Source organism: Pipistrellus kuhlii, unplaced genomic scaffold, assembly GCF_014108245.1.
Source record: "Pipistrellus kuhlii isolate mPipKuh1 unplaced genomic scaffold, mPipKuh1.p scaffold_m20_p_90, whole genome shotgun sequence".
NCBI classification, from domain to species: domain Eukaryota; kingdom Metazoa; phylum Chordata; class Mammalia; order Chiroptera; family Vespertilionidae; genus Pipistrellus; species Pipistrellus kuhlii.
Window position 1 is genome coordinate 432,948 of NW_023425596.1, and position 18,292 is coordinate 451,239.

Genomic DNA, 18,292 nt, shown 5'->3' on the forward strand with positions numbered 1-18,292 from the left:
ATGACCCATCCCCTTTCTGTCAGTATATATATCAGAGAACATCATATGTAGTAAAAAAAAAAATAAGCTGAACCATCCCAAGGTTCATTAGTTTTATATTGTGTGTCCTAAGTATGAAATATTGAATGTTTAAACAAAGCTTTCACTTGTCCATATCTCTGAATTATTTGTCTACATAGGCAAGAGCAATCAAAGTGAGTTGAGGACTGTTTTGGATAGAGGACTACATGAAGAGCTTTCCTGCTGGCAGATCTGGCATCAGACTATAAATAACTTAACCAGGTGTCAGGACCCCATGACAAATAGTTCTCCGTCCCCCTGTCAGGTTGGGGCAGGACTGACTACTCCAATTTCTGAAGATGAAAACTACTTACTCAATCATAAAATGGATGGTCCCAGTGACACTGGAAATCCAGAGTTTCAAACTTTGAGAGCCCAGGGTTTTTGGAGGAAAAGTTTCCTGACTGAGTCACGGGATTATCAGAATAGATATCAACAATATCCCATGAGCCGAGACCGGTTTGGCTCAATGGATAGAGCGTCGGCTTGGGGACTGAAGGGTCCCGGGTTCGATTCAGGTCAAGGGCACCCGGTCAAGGGCATGTACCTTGGTTGCGGGCACATCCCCAGTAGGGGGTGTGCAAGAGGCAGCTGATCGATGACTCTCTCTCATCGATGTTTCTAACTCTCTATCTCTCTTCCTTCCTCTCTGTACAAAATCAATAAAAATATATTTAAAAAAAACAATAAAAAAAAAAACAATATCCCATGAAAAGTAGATCCTGTCAGCATAAATGGGATGTCAACACCAGCAGTTGGGTATCACATCACCTTGATGATTGTGGAGTATGCAGAAGTGAAAAATCTTGTGCATACAATAATTATGAAAGAAACAGCATGAACATATCAACATTGGATTTAAATAATGTGATTCACGTGGGACAAAAACCCTTACCAGTGTAATGAGTGTAAAAAAATCTTCAGGGATCTCTCCACCTTGGATCTTCATCAGACAGTACACTCAACGGAGAAGTCGCATGTATGTAGTGAGTGTGTAAAAGGCTTCTGTTACAGATCAGCTCTTCATATTCAACAGAGACTTCACCTGGGAGAAAAGAGGTATAAGTGTGATAATGACTGTGATATGGAAGTCAGTCAAAGCTCACTTCTGCAAAATCATGAGAATGTCCACATGGTAGAGAAACCATTCAAATGTGAGGAATGTGGGAAAGGCTTCCGTCGTAGATCCGCTCTTACTACTCATTGTAAATTACACCTGGGAACGAAACCATATAATTGTGAGGACCGTGGGAGGGCCTTCAGTCAGGCCTCTCATCTTCAGGACCATCAGAGAGTCCACACCGGGGAGAAGCCATTCACGTGTGATGTGTGTGGTAAGAGCTTCAGTAGGAACTCACATCTTCAGTCCCACCAGAGAGCCCATACAGGAGAGAAACCATATAAATGTGAAGCGTGCGGGAAGGGCTTCATCTGCAGCTCCAATCTATACATTCATCAGCGGGGTCACACAGGAGAAAAACCCTACAGATGTGAGGAATGTGGTAAAGGCTTTACTCTGAGCTCCAATCTTCAAGCCCATCAGAGAGTCCACACTGGAGAGAAACCATACCAGTGCAATGAGTGTGGGAAGAGCTTCCGGAGGAACTCCCACTGTCAGGTTCATCTGGTGGTCCACACAGGGGAGAAACCCTATAAATGTGACATATGTGGGAAGGGCTTCAGTCAGAGTTCACATCTTCAAACCCACCAGAAGGCTCACAGTATAGAGAAGCCTTGTAAGTGTGAAGAGTGCGGGCAGGGCTTCAATCAGAGTTCACGACTTCAGGTTCACTGGCTGACCCATACCGGGGAGAAACCGTACAAATGTGAAGAATGTGGGAAGGGATTCAGTCGTAGAGCAGATCTTAAAATCCACTGTAGGATCCACACAGGAGAGAAGCCATATCATTGTGAGGAGTGTGGGAAGGTCTTCAGGCAGGCCTCAAATCTTCTGGCCCATCAGAGGGTCCACAGTGGGGAGAAGCCACTCAAATGCGATGAGTGTGGGAAGAGCTTTGGCCGGAGTTCACACCTTCAAGCCCATCAAAAAGTCCACACTGGAGAAAAGCCGTACAAGTGTGAGGAGTGTGGGAAGGGTTTAAAGTGGAGCTTGAATCTTGACCCATGCATCAGAGGGTCCACACAGGAGAGAAGCCATATATACAATAATTAGTGCGGGGAGTGTGGTAAGAACTTCAGTCAGGCCTCGAGTCTTCAGCTTCATCAGAGTGTCCACACTGGAGAGAAACCGTATAAATGTGATGCATGTGGAAAAGTCTTTAGTCGGGCTTCACAGCTGCAATCTCACCAGAGAATTCACACTGAGGAGAAACCTTATAAATGTGAAATATGTGGTAAGAGCTTCAGGTGGCGATCAAATCTTACAATTCATCAGAGAATCCATGCTGGTAATAAATCCTCTACAGGTGATCGTGCTGGTAAGAACATGAGAGGGTCCCCACAGATAAAATGTTTTATAAAGTGATTTAAAAAAAAAATAAACTCATGTGTCATGAATTCTTCCAGTCATCAAGTTCAAAAGAAATTTTATTTTTCATTAAATCAGTGTTTCAACCATAGTTTAACATATCCCAGGAGTCAGCAGGCTATGTAGCAAAGAAGAAAATGCTTGTAAGTGGTATAGTAAGGGCTTCAGTTAAAACATTGACCTTTATTAAATACTAGATGCCCGGTGTACAGATTCATGCACCCATGGGTTCCTCAGCCTGGCCTGCGCCCTCTCGCAATCCAGAACCCCACTGGAGCACAATCAGGGCTTAGGAGGGATCACAGGAGGGCTCCAGGGCATGTGCAGCCTGTCTCACCCAGTCATGATTGGCCAGACTCCAGGAGCAAGCTAATCTACCAGTTGGAGCATCTGCCCCTGGTGGTCAGTGTGCATCATAGCTACTGGTCAAATGGTTGCTTAGGCTTTTGTATATGTATAGACTAGAAGCTCAGTACATGAATTTGAGCTGGCCAGAGGGAGTGACAATTGGGCCAACTAGAGGGAGGGACTGTGGGAGGTTGTTTTTATGTATATAAACTAGAGACCCGGTGCATGAAATTTGTGCATGGTGGAGGAGGGTCCCCTTAGCCCAGCCTGCACCCTCTCCAATCGGGAACCCTTGGGGGAGGTCCAACTGCCGGTTTAGGCCAGTCCCTGGGATTGGCCTAAACTGGCAGTTGGACATCCCTCTCACAATCCTGGACCACTGGCTCCTAACCACTCACCTGCCTGCCTGCCTGATCGCCCCTAACTGCCCCCCTTGCCAGCCTGATCACCCCTAACTGCCCTCCCTGCCTGCCTGTTCACCCCTAACTGCCTGCCCTGCTGGCCTGATCACCCTACTGTGATTAGCTGTGCTCTCTCTCAGCCTCTCTCATCAAGTTGGGTCCTATTATCTTGAAGTCTGTCTAGTGTTCTCTTGTTTTTATACTGTATAAACTCAGTTATCCTTTGTGATAGTATACACTGACTGAATTAGTATACACAAGCCTACTAATAGAAAGGCTGCCAATATCCTACTTGATTTGAATAAGTGGAAAAGTTCTAGGTCTGGTGAACATAAATCTAACTTGAATCACCGTGAGAGTTGTGGATCCTCAGTCAATTTCATAACATGAGTCAGTGTTCATTTCTAGCACATCTTGAATAAGGGTCAAGTTGAGTCCCCTTGAGGAAGAACTCTGTTATACTTCCCAAACTATATACCATAAACCATCCTAGACTTCCTCAAAGTGACTTACATCCATATTTTATGGAGGGATGCACTGGGTAAGTAAAATAACTGGGATATAAAGATATTACTGGACACTAGAACTGACGTTTTTTGGAATCCCCCCAAATGGCACTGTAGTCCACCAGTTAGTAGAGGAGCTTATAAAAGACAAATAATGGATGTTTTTGCTCAGGTCACTGTGTAGTGGTCTGAACGGATCCCTGAACCCATCCTATGTTTGTTTCCCCAAGTTCCAGAATGCAGAGTTGCAATAGAAATATTCAACAACTGGAGAAATCCTCATATTAGTTCCCTGCCCCATAGAATAATGGCTATTTGGTAAGAAAGGACAAGTAAGCACTAGAACTGCCTCACATATATCAAAATAGAAAGCCAAAAGCAGTACCCAATTCTTAGAGGGGTTACAGAGATTAATGCCACTAACGGTATATCGGAAGTTGAAGTAGTCATGATTTCTATCTCATCCCCATTCAATACACTCACTTGACCTGTGCAGAATACAGGTGAATCTTGGATAATGACATGGGATTACTATAAACTTAATTAGGAATGGAGTCCAGTTGCAGCTCCAAATGTGGTTTTATTGCTGGAGCAAATCAACACGTCTGGTGGCACCTAATATACACCCATTAAGCCACCTTGTGCTTTTTTTCTCTGTACATATTAGTAAACATCAAAGAAGTTTAGTTTCATGTGCTAGGACCATCACTACACTTATATGGCCCCAGCTCAGGGCTACATTCCAATCTTCTTTTAGAATTTAATCCAGGAATCGGCAACTATAGTCCCTGGGTCAAATCTGGCCACCACTTATATTTGTAAATAAAATTGTATTGAAACAGCCATGACCACTATTGTTATGCAAAATGTCAGAACTAAGTAGTTGTGACAAATCATATAGTCTTTTACTTACTACCTGGCTCTTTACAGAACTAATTTTCTAAGCACAGCTGGTGTTGCTCAGTAGTTGAGCACTGACCCAAGAACCAAGCAGTCACCAATTCAACTCCCAGTTTAGTTTCATGCCCAGATTGTGGTGTGGTGTGCAAGAGGCAGCTGTTCCATGTTTCTATCTCTTCCTAAAATAAATAAAAACATCTATATAAAAGGCTAAACGACCATCTGACCATCAAACCATCCACTAGGTATAATGCGCACTAACCACTAAGGGGCAGATGCTCAACGCAGGAACTGCCAAGCTGCGGTGACTTGGCAGCTGTGGTTCTCGGGTGACACACCCCAGAATCAGAGAGGAGGGAGCTTGATTCTGGGGTGTGTCACCCAAGAACTGTCCTCTCACAATCCGGGACCCCTTGGTGTGCTGTTGGAGAGCTGATTTATTCCCAATCCCTACAGGCCAGGCTGAGGGACCCCACCTGCCAGAGGGACCCCACTCACTCTGCAAACGCCCTTCGAGCCATGGCACCACCCCAGGCTGGAGAGTGATTGCCAGAAGTTGGCTCCAGAGTCTGTCTGGCCTATTTCAACCAGCCCTGCCCTTCTAATTAATTTCCTTTCAATGTGCATGAATCTGTGCATCAGGGTACTAGTTTTTAATAAAAATTAAAAAAAAAAATTAGCCCTGGCTTGTTTGGCTCAGTGATTAGAGCATCACCCTGTATGCCAAAGGGTTGCGGGTTCGACTCCCACCACAGTAAAACAAAAGGCCAGAAAAAACTTGCTGGACACCAGGAGTCAGACCACACAGGGAACTGAAACTGTCCTAAAAACACCTGATCGCACACCTACATTCCATCCGAATTTCAAGCTCATCAACTCATTCCCTCAGCCCCACTGAGGACCATAGCTTTCTGCCAGCGACTGCATCTATATCTATATCTATATCTATATCTATATCTATATCTATATCTATATCTATATCTATATCTATCTATCTATCTATCTGTCTGTATATATATATATATATATATATATATATATATATATATATATATATATATATATATATATATGGCTAACTTGCAAAATGTCTCCTCTGGAGTTTGATAGGGAGACCAAGAGTTCAATCACTTGCTATGATGTGCACTGACCATCAGGGGGCGGCACGGAATGAAGGAAGGCCCCTGCCAGCAGCTGGAAGGCCCTGATTGGCCCTGATCACAGGGACTCTAGTATAAAGATGAACCAGCTCCTGGGTGCTGCCATCATGAACCCAATGTCCCCTTGGCTCAGTGCTGTGCAGGCTCTTTGCAGACTAATTTTCTAAGCACAGCTGGTGTTGCTCAGTAGTTCAGCACTGACCCAAGAACCAAGCAGTCACCAATTCAACCCGCAGTTTAGTTTCATGCCCAGATTGTGGTGTGGTGTGGTGTGCAAGAGGCACCTGTTCCATGCTTCTATCTCTTCCTAAAATAAATATAAACATTTATATAAAAGGCTATCCTTTGGATATCCCAATCCCTATCCTCTTTCCTTAAAGAAACTTGATTTTTCTTTTTCTTTCCTTTAAAAAAAAAATTACTGATTTTTTCACAAAGCGGAAGAGAGAGGGATAGTTAGAAACATCAAAGAGAGAGAAACATCTATCAGCTGCCTTCTGCACACCCCCTGCTGGGGATGTGCCCGCAACCAAGGTACATGCCCTTGACCAGAATAGAACCTGGGACCCTTCAATTCACAGGCAGATGCTCTATCCACTGAGCCAAACCGGTTAGGGCAAGAAGTTTGATTTTTCTTTATCCACTCTCTGAGATGGCTATTTAGCCTACCCACGCACGCACGCACCATCCGGCATATTAGCCATGCATAGTTTTTTTGTTCGTTTGTTTGTTTTTAAATATATTTTATTGATTTTGTACAGAGAGGAAGGGAGAAGGATAGAGAGTTAGAAACATCGATGAGAGAGTCATCGATCAGTTGCCTCTTGCACACCCCCTACTGGAGATGTGCCCGCAACCAAGGTACATGCCCTTGACCAGAATCGAACCTGGGACCTTTCAGTCCCCAAGCCGACGTTCTATCCATTGAGCCAAACCGGTTTCAGCCATGCATTGTTTTTTCAATGAGAAAAAGCTAAACTCTCCCGGCCTCAGCGAACTGCTTCAGGCCGGCAATATGGCGAGAAGCCATTAAAGGGATTTCTGGAAGTTGTAGACCGGGAACTCTGAGAGCTTGTTTGTTTGTTTGTTTGTTTGCTTTTTAATGGCACATAATGGGGAGGGGGGTGGGAGACTTCCATAACCCTCCTCTGGAGGTTCTGGGAAATGTATTCCCCAGCCCTGTCGGGAGACCACGGCCTTCTGGGAAATGTAGTTCCGGCGGAGCCGTGTAGTGGGAGGCACTTCCGGCGGGAAGGCAAGGTCACCCCTTCCGTGTTTTCCGTCCGGAGGTGAGCGTGGACCGGGGCTGCCCGGGCGGCGGTCTCGGGGCGGGGAGTCGGGGCAGCCCCGGAGGCGGAGAGGCTGAGGGCGGAGGCTCTCCTGCCCCGCGAACCGTCGGTAAGAAGCGGGGCGAGTTGTTCTGTCTGCGCCCTACGCCCCCCCTCTGGAGTAGACGGGGAGAGCACCGCCGGGGAGGCCTGTGATTAAGGAGACAAACGTGTCCGCCGCTCAGGCCTGGTGGCTTTGGTGGCGGTACAGGCCATTCCCTCCCAATGGAGGGAGAGCGAAGGCCGGGGCCCTTCTGTCCTCCCCGTCCGCCTCCTGCCGAACCCGAGTGAGTTTTCATCTGTTTCAGGAGCCGCGACTCTCCCCACGCGAGTGCCTGCACATGCCCTCCGGGGAGGCAGACCTGACCTCACAGCCCCCCTCAGCCTTTCCTTCACCCTGAATTCTGCAAGGAGGGGAGCAGGGGACTTCGGGGTCCCTCCCACCACACACCCAAGGACTTGCCTGGCCTGTCACCTCCGTTTTCAGTTAGAAAGTTTCCTTCACTCATCAGATTACAGCTAGGAAAACGTTCAGATATTTGTTGAATAAACCTGAGAATGCTCAGTTTGCTTCTTAATATGTACGTGTGTATTACTACCACACACATTTTAAAAATGCATTTGTATTTTAAATTAACTACGCCTCACATTTCTTTTGTTCTCTTGTCCTTAGTTTATTTTATTTGCTCTCAAGGGGTTTTGAAATCATGGGCTTGGGTTACTTTTTTAAAAATTTATTTTCTTTTGAAAAAATATTTTATTGCCGGGACCGGTTTGGCTCAGTGGATAGAGCGTCGGCCTGCGGACTGAAAGGTCCCGGGTTCAATTCTGGTCAAAGGCATGTTCCTTGGTTGCGGGCACATCCCCAGTGGGGGGTGTGCAAGAGGCAGCTGGTCGGTGTTTCTCATCGACGTTTCTAACTCTCTGTCCCTCTCAATTCCTCTCTGTGTAAAATCAATAAGATATATTTAAAAAATATATATATTTTATTGATTTTTTTTTTACAGTGAGAAAGGGAGAGGGATAGAGAGTTAGAAACATCAGTGAGAAACATCAAAACAGATCAACTGCCTCCTGCACATGGAGTCAAACCCGGGACCCTTCGGTCCACAGACGGATGCTCTGTCCACTGAGCTATTTAAAAAAATAATTTAAAAAAATTATCTCACTCTTACTAAAACTAAATTAGCATGGTTTTTCATTCTGAAAAATATAGAGTAAAAGTGTACTTAAAATTTGATGAGGCTGTCCACCACCACCTTTTTTTTAACTGTTGGCTGAGTTAAAAAGGTTATATATATATTTTTAAAAAATATATATTTTATTGATTTTTTACAGAGAGGAAGAGAGAGAAAAAAAATCATCAATGATGAGAATCATTGATTAGTTGCCTCCTGCACACCCCCTACGGGGGATCGGGCCCACAACTGGGGTATGTGCCCTTATGGAGAATTGAACCTCTTGGTTCATAGGTCGACGCTCAACCACTGAGCCACACCAGCCAGGCTCATGGCTTCTTTGTTCTTCCCCAGTTATGCCTTCTCAGGACTTTGACGTTCCCCGGAAGGAGCAGGAGAAAATGACCAGGTTTCAGGTAAGTAAGGCATTCCTTTCCGTCTCCTAAGATGTGATTTTGTTTCTCAGAGATTAGGCACATTTTTTTTCTCTTCCTTGGAAAGTTCATGGAAATCAACCAATCTTGAATGCATGTTGTGTGCCAGACTTGTATGTGTGAGTGTGTGTGTGTGTGTGTTGTTTTATTTTATCTTTATTATTTCACAAAATAATCTGAAAAAGATGATACAAATCTGAAATAGACAAAAACAATTTCCATTGTTACTATCCTGTTTTACAAACTAGCAGTTTTCACTTTCCCATATCCCTTTCTCACGTGCACTCATACATTTGCAAAATTAGAATTAACACGATATACTTGCACATATTAGATAAAGGCTTTCTATTGACAATTCTTATTAAGATTAGTAAGGTAAACTCAAAGCAATATGAACAAAAGAAATGAATAGAAGTGCCACACAAAAAGTAAAGTAAATTTTATGTAGAAAGTAATGATCACTAATAACTAAATGTGTGTAAATGTTAATAAAAACTTTACTTCACTTAGGTTGTCAAAATTTTTTTAAGGAATTAATGTCCTATTTGTCCAGAGTCTAGAGATTCAGACATTTGTATTCTCACATGAAAAGGGACTTGGGAAAACCTTTAGAGAGGGAAATCTGCTGTTTGCCATTCTGCTTTCAAATTTGTTACTTCATATTCTATGACTTTGCAGTCGCTACTTCTTAGCTAAGACCTCTGTAAAAGGATCTTTGCAGCATTGGTTATAAATAAAAAATCCGTAATTAATTATATATTTGTATTGATGAAAGGTAAATCATCACAACAGTCGCCACCAAAAAAAAATATCAAAAAACAAAGACCAATGGTCAGTTCTAAGGAATACTATACTCTGCAATCCCAAAATGGAATGGAAGAGTCTATAACGGTACCAGTTGTTCAAACTTATTTAGTATTCGTTATGTGCCAGGCATCATTTTAACTACTTTACATATATTCACTCATCTAATCCTTTCAAACGTCTTGCATTTTAGACACCATTGTAGAGAAGAGGAAGTGAAGATTGTTAGAAATTAAGGAATTCGTCCAATATCTTGTAATTAACACTTTGGCATTTGAACTCAGTCTGTTCCTTCATCAGCTGTGGCATATATCTTCAAAACACAGAGGAAGAGCTGTAAGCCATAGACTTTCTTGGAGGATTGCCGAAGGCCGGTGAACTTTGCAAACGTTAAAAACTGACAGAGCCCAAGATTTGTAGGGAGACAGGGAGAGGTCGTGAGAGAGGGAACTGCTGACTAGAAACTGTCTGGGGTCCTCCATCTCTGAAACCATTTTTGTGGTAACCCTCTTTAACTTGTCGATGCTGCTGCTTTCTGTGGGCCTTTTATGAAAGATTTAGGTGGAATGTGTTCGGTGCCGTAGGAGGCGGTGACCTTCCAGGACGTAGCTGTGGTCTTCACGGAGGAGGAGCTGAGGCTGCTGGACGCTGCCCAGAGGAAGCTGTACCGGGACGTGACGCTGGAGAACTTCCGGAACCTGGTCTCCGTGGGTGAGGACGCCTCCCTCTGACACTGAATCTCAGCCCCTTTGAGAGTCTCTGTGTCCTCAGTTGTTCAGAGCATTGGACGTTTTGAAATAGTTCCCTGATCTTGAAGACAGTTTTCCTAACCCCTGGGGTTACAGGCAAAGTTTGTTCTGGTCTTCCTGCTCAGGGAAAATCCTTGTCACCCTCCCTCTTCCACGCCCAAATACATTTGGCAATGTCTGGAGACAGTTTGGATTGTCATGACTGGGGGAGGGGCGCTAGCAATGCTGCTAAACCGCTTTCAATGCCCAGGACAACCCCACGGCAGAGAATTAGCCAGTCAAATGAATTATAAATGGGCAGCTTCACTTCTGTATTTGTCCTACGAGTACTTTGCCTTTCAAATTATGGTTGTGACTCATTGATAGGTCATGGAATCAACTTAGCACATTACACAGGGGTGGATAAAAGGAAGTGTACAACTGAGTGACATTCTTTTGATTTAAGGTTTTTCCATAGAAGCAAACTACATGTACTTTTGCCCACCCCTATACTGGCATTACTTTTTTCCCCATGAAATAGTTCCTGTCCTTATTCTATTTTATTCTATCAGTGTTCTTTATCAAGACCTGCCTGCTCACATTGAAGCCTATACTGTGTCCATTGGCAGTGAGTGGTGTGAGCATGTGAGAAATTCAATGGAAACAGACAATGGTTCAGTCTAATTTTAGCTATATACTAGAGGCTCAGTGCATGAAATTCGTGCACTTGGGAGGGAAGTTTCCCTCAGCCCGGCCTGCACCCTCTCTCAGTCCTCAGTCCGGGAGCCCTTGGGGGATGTCCGACTGCAGTGGAGGCAGGAGAGGCTCCCACTATTGCTGCTGTGCCCACCAGCCATGAGCCTGGCTCAGGACTTCTGACTGAGTGGCGCCCCCTGTGGGAGCACACTGACTACCGGGGGATAGCTCCTGTGTTGAGCATCTGCCCCCTGGTGGTCAGTGCGCATCATAGTGACTGACAGGTCTGCTGTTCTGTGGATTTGCGTATTAGCCTTTTATATATTATAGGATAGACATGAACCAGGTCATGACCTCATGACCTAAATTTCTTTATTATTATAGATCATGATAAAAAAAGTTGTTTAAAATACCACTTTACAGGTTCTGAGGATTATGGAATTTGAACATAAATATATTTTAGCTCTCTGCACATCTGAAATATATATATCTGCCTTTTCATGGGACATCTTCCCTTCAAACCAGGTAAGGCAACACAGTTGGAGGAAGAAGAAAACCTGTGGATGATGGAAAGAGAAACTCTAAGAAATGGGAATTCCAGCGAGCACCACATGGCTGTTCTGTCAGGTACCAGCGAATCTGCTCACTGCCTCTGCGATTACCATTCCTCTGGGAGTGCTGTCATCTCTCGCCTGGACTGTGACAATAGTCTCCACGCGAGCAGAAGGGATAGATGCAGAGGGTGAGGTCTCGGAGGGTTCCCTCCTGCTCCCTCTTATAAGACGCTTATGATTACTTTGGACCCATCCAGATAACCCAGGATAACCTCCCTCTCAAGAGCCTTAATTTAATCATATCTAAATATTAACCTGTTAACCAATCGGGACCTATAAATATGTTAAACATAAACAATATTGGGAACGGGTAGGACATATGAATACGTCCTTGAAATATATGTTGCGCCCTGAGAGGGATGGTATATATTTTTTGTAATCTTTATAATTGTTTGTAAAATTTATAATTTTTTAATTCAATGTTTCCATTTTTTTGTTGGTATTCTTTTCTATTTGTTTGTAATTTTGTATTTTCCTTTGTGCTTTATATATAAATAAATGAAAAAATATATATATTTCATTTATTTTAAGTATAAATAAAAAAATAATATAAAATTACGTCCACTGGGCGTGACATACTGACACTTCCTAGTGAAAGAGTATGCGCCTGTTGTACGGTGCGTAATTAAAAAGGGAACTCCCCGGTTAACAGGTTAACATATCCCCAGGTCCTAGGGATTAGGATGTGGACATCTTTGAGGGCCATTCAGTTAGCCAGCACTCCCAGAACTGTGCACATACCTGGTGAGACTTTTCTAGCCTGTATCATTAGAATCTAACTTTCCAATAAATTGTTAAGGATTTGGTACCCTTCTCCCCCACCTTAAACATTTTAAGCCAATGGCTTCTAACCATTTTTAGTCATGGCTTTCAATAAGAAATATTTTATGTCTTGACCCAGCATAAACATAATGTATGTGCATATTTACGTATGTGCCTGTAGCTGAAACAAGCATTTCACATAGTTGTGGTACCCTTAGCTTGTGATACACTTCTCATGTTTTTGTTCTATTTTAAATATTTGTCACAATTATGGAATCGGGTTCACAGTTCACTAATACCTCTCAGCAGTTTGAATAATTCTGTTGCAGCCATGATAAAGCAGTAAAGAAAACAACATGTTTTCCCTGTGACCATTCCATTCTAGTGGGTCTAGAGCGACAAGAAAAAATTAGGAAGTATATAGTCAATCAGGTAAGTGCTGTGTGGCAAAATAAAGCAGGAAAGGCAGATGGGAAGAATCAAAGGTGTATAGGGTGAGAAGGAATTATTTTTATTGCTGATAAGGAAGGCCTCACCCAATGGAGTGACAGTTGAGCTGAGACCTGAGGGAATGAGAAACAGCAGGGTACACAGCTCTCCCGAGAAAGCTTCCCAAGGCAGGAGCCCCCTCCCTCTTGTCAGGATTGCCTTTGAGAGTCTGCCCTGTGCCCTGTTTCTTTCCTTCTCCCAAATTCTTCCCACATTGTACCAGATTAGTTTTCCCTTTTCCACTTCTCACCGAGACCTGATTTACTGCCAGATTTAGAACAATGAATGTTACTCGTCCAACCATTTCCCAAATTTACTCTCAGAAAGTAATTTCTACCAGGACCTAAAATCCCATTGCATGCCTACAGTCTGAGCTTTTGTAGCCTCAAGAGGTAGAGTTTCACCACCTCATTAGGACTGCTGTGGACACGGTGAGCAGGCTTATATTGATGTCACTGAATGGGGATTGTCTTCGTTGCTCTGCAGCCACCTGATTCCATTCTTCATTCAGCTCAGGTGTTAAATGTTAGATTTATGGTTCTGAATGGGTCACCTTTACACTTAGTGTGTAAGCATCCGAGGACTCCATTCTTTGCTTCAATTACACGGGAAAGCAAGAAACGGACAAATGATGTTGTACAGAGTTGACCCTCCCCCTGATTTGTCCCATGATCTCAGGGTGAAATGCTGGCATTTCTGAGCAAAGTGTTCACTTTGGAATCCTGCTTTTTCTTACAGGCAGCAAGGATCAAAATGAGCTGGAGATTCTTCAGAAAGTTGCATTCAAGTACCTTTCACATGAAAAGCTCTTCTGGCAGATCTGGAAACAGATTGCAAGTGATTCAACCGAGTGCCTTCAGAGGGAGAGTTCCCAGTCCCCACAAGGCAGTTCTGAGCAGACCTCTGGGAGTGGGAGCAGTGCAGGGAATCATGAAGGAGGCGGCGCCTGTTGTGTTAAAAATCAAGACTGTGTCAGTGTCGAGGCTGCTCGTGAGAATGTACACCTGAGGGAGTCACAGAACCGGAATGCAGGTAAGCAAAGTCACGTGAAAGATAACCGGCATGCCTGTGAAGCCACGAGGAAACCGCTACTTAGTGATCATGTTAAATTTCACACAGAACCGAAACCCCGCAAATCTAATGGCTATGGTAACAGCATGAGCGATGGCGTCAGCCAGCATTCACCCTGCAGGCAGGAACTGCATCTCTGCAGCAAGTGTGGGAGGGGCCCGCTGCTTTCAAGTCCCCAGACTGCACACCCTGGGGGGAAATGCTTGGCTCAGAACTCACCCCCGCAGGCTCATCAGAGGACTCACCCAGGAGAGAAACGCAGTAAACGTCCTGACTCCAGAGATTGTGTCAGTAAGAGTTCCTTTCCTTCTCATTCTAATCCTGCAGGAGAAAAGTCCCACAGGTGTGACAGCTGTGGCAAGGGATTCAGTAGCAGCACAGGTCTCGCCATTCACTACAGAAGCCACACTGGAGAGAAACCTTATAAATGCGAAGAGTGCGGTAAATGCTTTAGCCAGAGCTCCAACTTCCAGTGCCACCAGAGAGTCCACACTGACGAAAAGCCATACAAATGCGAAGAGTGCGGCAAGGGCTTCGGCTGGAGTGTGAATCTTCGTGTTCATCAGCGGGTCCACCGGGGGGAGAAGCCCTATGTCTGTGAGGAGTGCGGGAAGGGCTTCACGCAGGCCGCCCATTTTCACATCCATCAGAGGGTCCACACTGGGGAGAAGCCTTACAAGTGTGATGTCTGCGGGAAGGGCTTCAGCCACAACTCCCCACTGATATGCCATCGGAGACTCCACACTGGGGAGAAACCCTACAAGTGTGAGGTGTGTGGGAAAGGCTTTACTCGCAACACAGATCTTCACATCCACGTTCGGGTTCACACAGGAGAGAAGCCCTACAGGTGTAAGGAGTGTGGGAAGGGCTTCAGTCAGGCTTCGAACCTTCAAGTCCATCAGAATGTCCACACTGGGGAGAAACGATTCAAATGTGAAACGTGTGGGAAGAGCTTTAGTCAGTCTTCAAAGCTCCAGACCCATCAGAGAGTCCACACCGGGGAGAAACCCTACAAATGCGATGTGTGTGGCAAGGGCTTCAGTTACAGTTCCAATCTGAAACTGCACCAAGTGATTCACACCGGAGAGAAACCGTACAAGTGCGAGGAGTGTGGGAAGGGCTTCAGTTGGAGATCAAATCTTCACGCTCATCAGAAAGTCCACTCGGGAGAGAAGCCTTATAAATGTAAGGAGTGTGATAAGAGCTTCAGCCAGTCCATAGATTTCCGGGTCCATCAGAGAGTCCACACTGGGGAGAAACCGTACACGTGTGGCGTGTGCGGGAAGGGCTTCAGTCAGTCCTCCGGCCTCCAGTCTCATCAGAGAGTGCACACGGGGGAGAAGCCGTACACATGTGATGTCTGCGGCAAGGGCTTCCGGTACAGCTCGCAGTTCATATACCATCAGAGGGGCCACACTGGGGAGAAGCCTTACAGATGTGAGGAGTGTGGGAAAGGTTTTGGGAGGAGCTTGAACCTTCGCCATCACCAGAGGGTGCACACTGGCGAGAAGCCCCACAAGTGTGAGGAGTGTGGGAAGTCCTTTAGCCTCCCCTCCAATCTCAGAGTCCATCTGAGTGTGCACCTGAGGGAGAAGCTCTTCAAATGTGAGGAGTGTGGGAAGGGCTTCAGCCAGAGTTCACGCCTTCAGGCCCACCTGAGAGTTCACACTGGAGAGAAGCCATACAAGTGTGACGTTTGTGGGAAGGACTTCAGTCACCGTTCACGTCTCTCGTACCATCAGAAAGCCCACTCCGGCAAGAATCCCTGAGAATGAGGAATGTGTTCGTGCCTTCGGTCAGGTTGTGCATCTAGTGTTTGGAGAGTCCGTGCTCGGGATAAAACCCTATAATGTATCGAGAGTGGAAAGGGGTTTCTTCACTTGGAATCTCATAAGTCCAGGAATAGGACTGATATTCAGGGGAGAAATGTGTTGTAACCCTCTTGGTAAAATCCAATCGATGTAAATGATCTTTCAAAATGAGTACAAGCCAAAAAAGAATGTGTGAAAAGGATATTTGCCATATACAAGGTAGTTTGGGGGCTAACAGGGAAGGTTTTGGATTATTTTCTCATGAACTTCCAATTTGTATGTACTTACAGTGACCATTATTTTTTTACTAAAGCTTAAAAGTTATGAAAAATGAATAAAGTAACTTAAAAAATTACCTGTAGTCAAGGACTCATAATATGAGTGCTTTATTTCATACAGTATATTGGATTAAAATTAGGAATATATCCCCAGAGATGAGTCTTTGTTCTTCCGAAGTGAATTTGTGTCTGCTGCAGATATATATATATATGAACATTAATTGCATTATTGATTATAAAAACACACATAGAAATAATCATTGTCAAAAGTGTTTTACAATTCATTGATCCAAAGGAACTCTATGCAAACATCAAATGGGAGAAGGTAAATTTGTAGTAAAAGATGTTGGATGACGTCCAGAATATATTCATTTGGACAACAAATCTTGGGATTTTCATTTGATCACATTTAATTTTTTTAAAAAAGGTATAGATGCATTAGGTAGATATTCTAGTTACCTCTAAATGGAATTTTGCATTTTTTTGTGTGTTCCAATAAAACTTTATTATGAATACTGAAATTTGAATTTAAAAAAATATATATATTTTATTGATTTTTCACAGAGAGGAAGGAAGAGGGATAGAGAGCTAGAAACGTCCATGAGAGAGAAACATCGACCAGCTGCCTCCTGCACAACCCCCACCGGGGATGTGCCCACAACCAAGGTACATGCCCTTGACCGGAATCGAACCTGGGACCTTTCAGTCCGCAGACCGACGCTCTATCCACTGAGCCAAACTGGTTTCGGCCAAAATTTGAATTTATTATATATTTTTAAGATGTCATGAATTATTCTTTTCATTTCCCCCCATCTGTTAAAAATGTAGAATCCATTCTTGGTTATTTTTGTGGGGTATTTTTGTTAATCCTCACCTGAGGATATTTTTTTCATTGATTTTTAGAGAAAATATGAGAAAAACATTGATGTGAGAAACACATGGATTGGCTGCCTCCTGCACATGCCCTGACTGGGGTCAGGGATTTAAACCTGAAACCAAGGTATGTGTCCTTGACTGGAAATTGAACCCACAACCCTTCATGCCAGAGCTGATGCTCTAACCACTGAGAACACCAGCCAGGGTATATAAACCATTCTTAGTTCATGGGCCATACTCAATGAGATGGCAGGCTGGATTTGACACACAAGCTATAGTTTGCCAACTTCTAATGTAGTTGATCATACTTAAAAAATTTTTTAAATTATAGTTTACATTCAGTATCACAGCAATACAGTATAGTGGTTAGACATAAAACTTAAGAAGTGATCCCCAATAATTCTAGTATCACCTGACACCATATGTAGTTATTAAAATACTGGAGGCTCAGTGTGCGAAATTGCGTGCAGTAGTCCGCCACTGCTGGCGGCACCACTCACCCACCTGCCGCTGCACACTGCACTGGCTGCCCTGCCCACCCACTGCCCACCTTGCTGCGATCAGAGCCTGTGGGTTGCGGGAGTGGGACTGAGAGGTGCTCAGTGCACCTCATGGTGATCAGTCTTGGTCATCCTGGTTGTCACAGACACTGGCTATCTATAGATTATTGACTATAGGAGAGGCCTAGTGCACAAAAATTGAGCTCTGGGGAGGGGGTGTCCCTCAGCCTGGCCTGTGTCCTCTTGCAGTCCGGGACCCCTTGCTCCTTAATGCCAGCCTGCTCGCTGCTCCTTAGTGCTGCTGCAGAGGCAGGAGAGGCTCCCACCACCATAGCTGTGCTTGCCAGCCATGACCCTGGCTTCTGAGTGGCATGCCCTCTGTGGGAGTGCACTGACCACTAGGGGGCAGCTCCTGCGTTGAGCCTCATGGGCTGGGCTTATTCATTTTTTTTTTTTAGAAAGAATAGTTTATGGTGGTTAAGCCCAGCCCATGTGCTCAGTGGTGGTCAGTGCGTATCATACTGTCTGGTCACTCTGGTCGTTCTGGTACGGTCGCATAGGCTTTTATTATTATATATAGATCCCCCATGCTGTACTTTATAGCCCCAAGACTACTTTGTAACTGCCATTTTGTACGTCTTCCACCCAGCTTCCCAACCCCTGCATTTCTTTAAACATTGATTTGAAATAATTTAAACCTTCCTGTAAAAATTATATAAAATCTCAAGCTCTTTATTAAGGATTACCCAATTGATAATGTGTTTGAGTCATTATTCGATGCAAGTGAATTTGTACATATATTGATACTTCTGTGTACATGCACATTTAAAAAACAAACTTCCCTTTCTCTTTTTTTTTGA

General features: G+C 44.3%; 3 protein-coding genes across 5 annotated transcripts in view; all 3 read left to right on the plus strand.

The window, feature by feature from the left end:
* The window catches only part of LOC118713949 (zinc finger protein 234-like), a 71,136-nt gene that overhangs the window by 36,893 nt on the left and 15,951 nt on the right, over window positions 1-18,292 (plus strand). The window lies entirely within an intron of this gene.
* LOC123651931 (zinc finger protein 226-like) lies at window positions 759-2,376 on the plus strand. Its single transcript, XM_045578189.1, is given in 2 exon segments — window positions 759-948; window positions 950-2,376. Coding segments are annotated over 2 exon segments (1,464 nt in total). The 5' UTR covers window positions 759-768; the 3' UTR covers window positions 2,234-2,376.
* Window positions 7,116-16,466, plus strand: LOC118713954 (zinc finger protein 227). Of its 3 annotated transcripts, XM_045578186.1 has the most exons (6): window positions 7,116-7,261; window positions 8,724-8,785; window positions 10,192-10,318; window positions 11,557-11,658; window positions 13,635-13,928; window positions 14,295-16,466. In XM_045578186.1, exons 2-6 carry the CDS (start codon window positions 8,726-8,728, stop codon window positions 15,734-15,736), a joined length of 2,025 nt encoding a protein of 674 aa, XP_045434142.1. In that variant the 5' UTR covers window positions 7,116-7,261; window positions 8,724-8,725; the 3' UTR covers window positions 15,737-16,466. The 3 variants fall into 3 exon arrangements, with proteins under 3 accessions (XP_045434142.1, XP_045434143.1, XP_045434144.1); XM_045578187.1 differs by lacking the exon at window positions 11,557-11,658; XM_045578188.1 differs by lacking the exons at window positions 7,116-7,261; window positions 8,724-8,785 and having other exon boundaries at window positions 11,557-11,773.

Bases quoted from the DNA above. Each gene is read 5' to 3' on its own strand.
- LOC118713954 (XM_045578186.1), top strand. From the start codon at position 8,726: ATGCCTTCTCAGGACTTTGACGTTCCCCGGAAGGAGCAGGAGAAAATG. The intron at 11,659-13,634 runs GTACCAGCGAAT...TTTTTCTTACAG, and splicing joins CCACATGGCTGTTCTGTCAG to GCAGCAAGGATCAAAATGAG. The intron at 13,929-14,294 runs GTAAGCAAAGTC...CTAATCCTGCAG, and splicing joins GTCACAGAACCGGAATGCAG to GAGAAAAGTCCCACAGGTGT.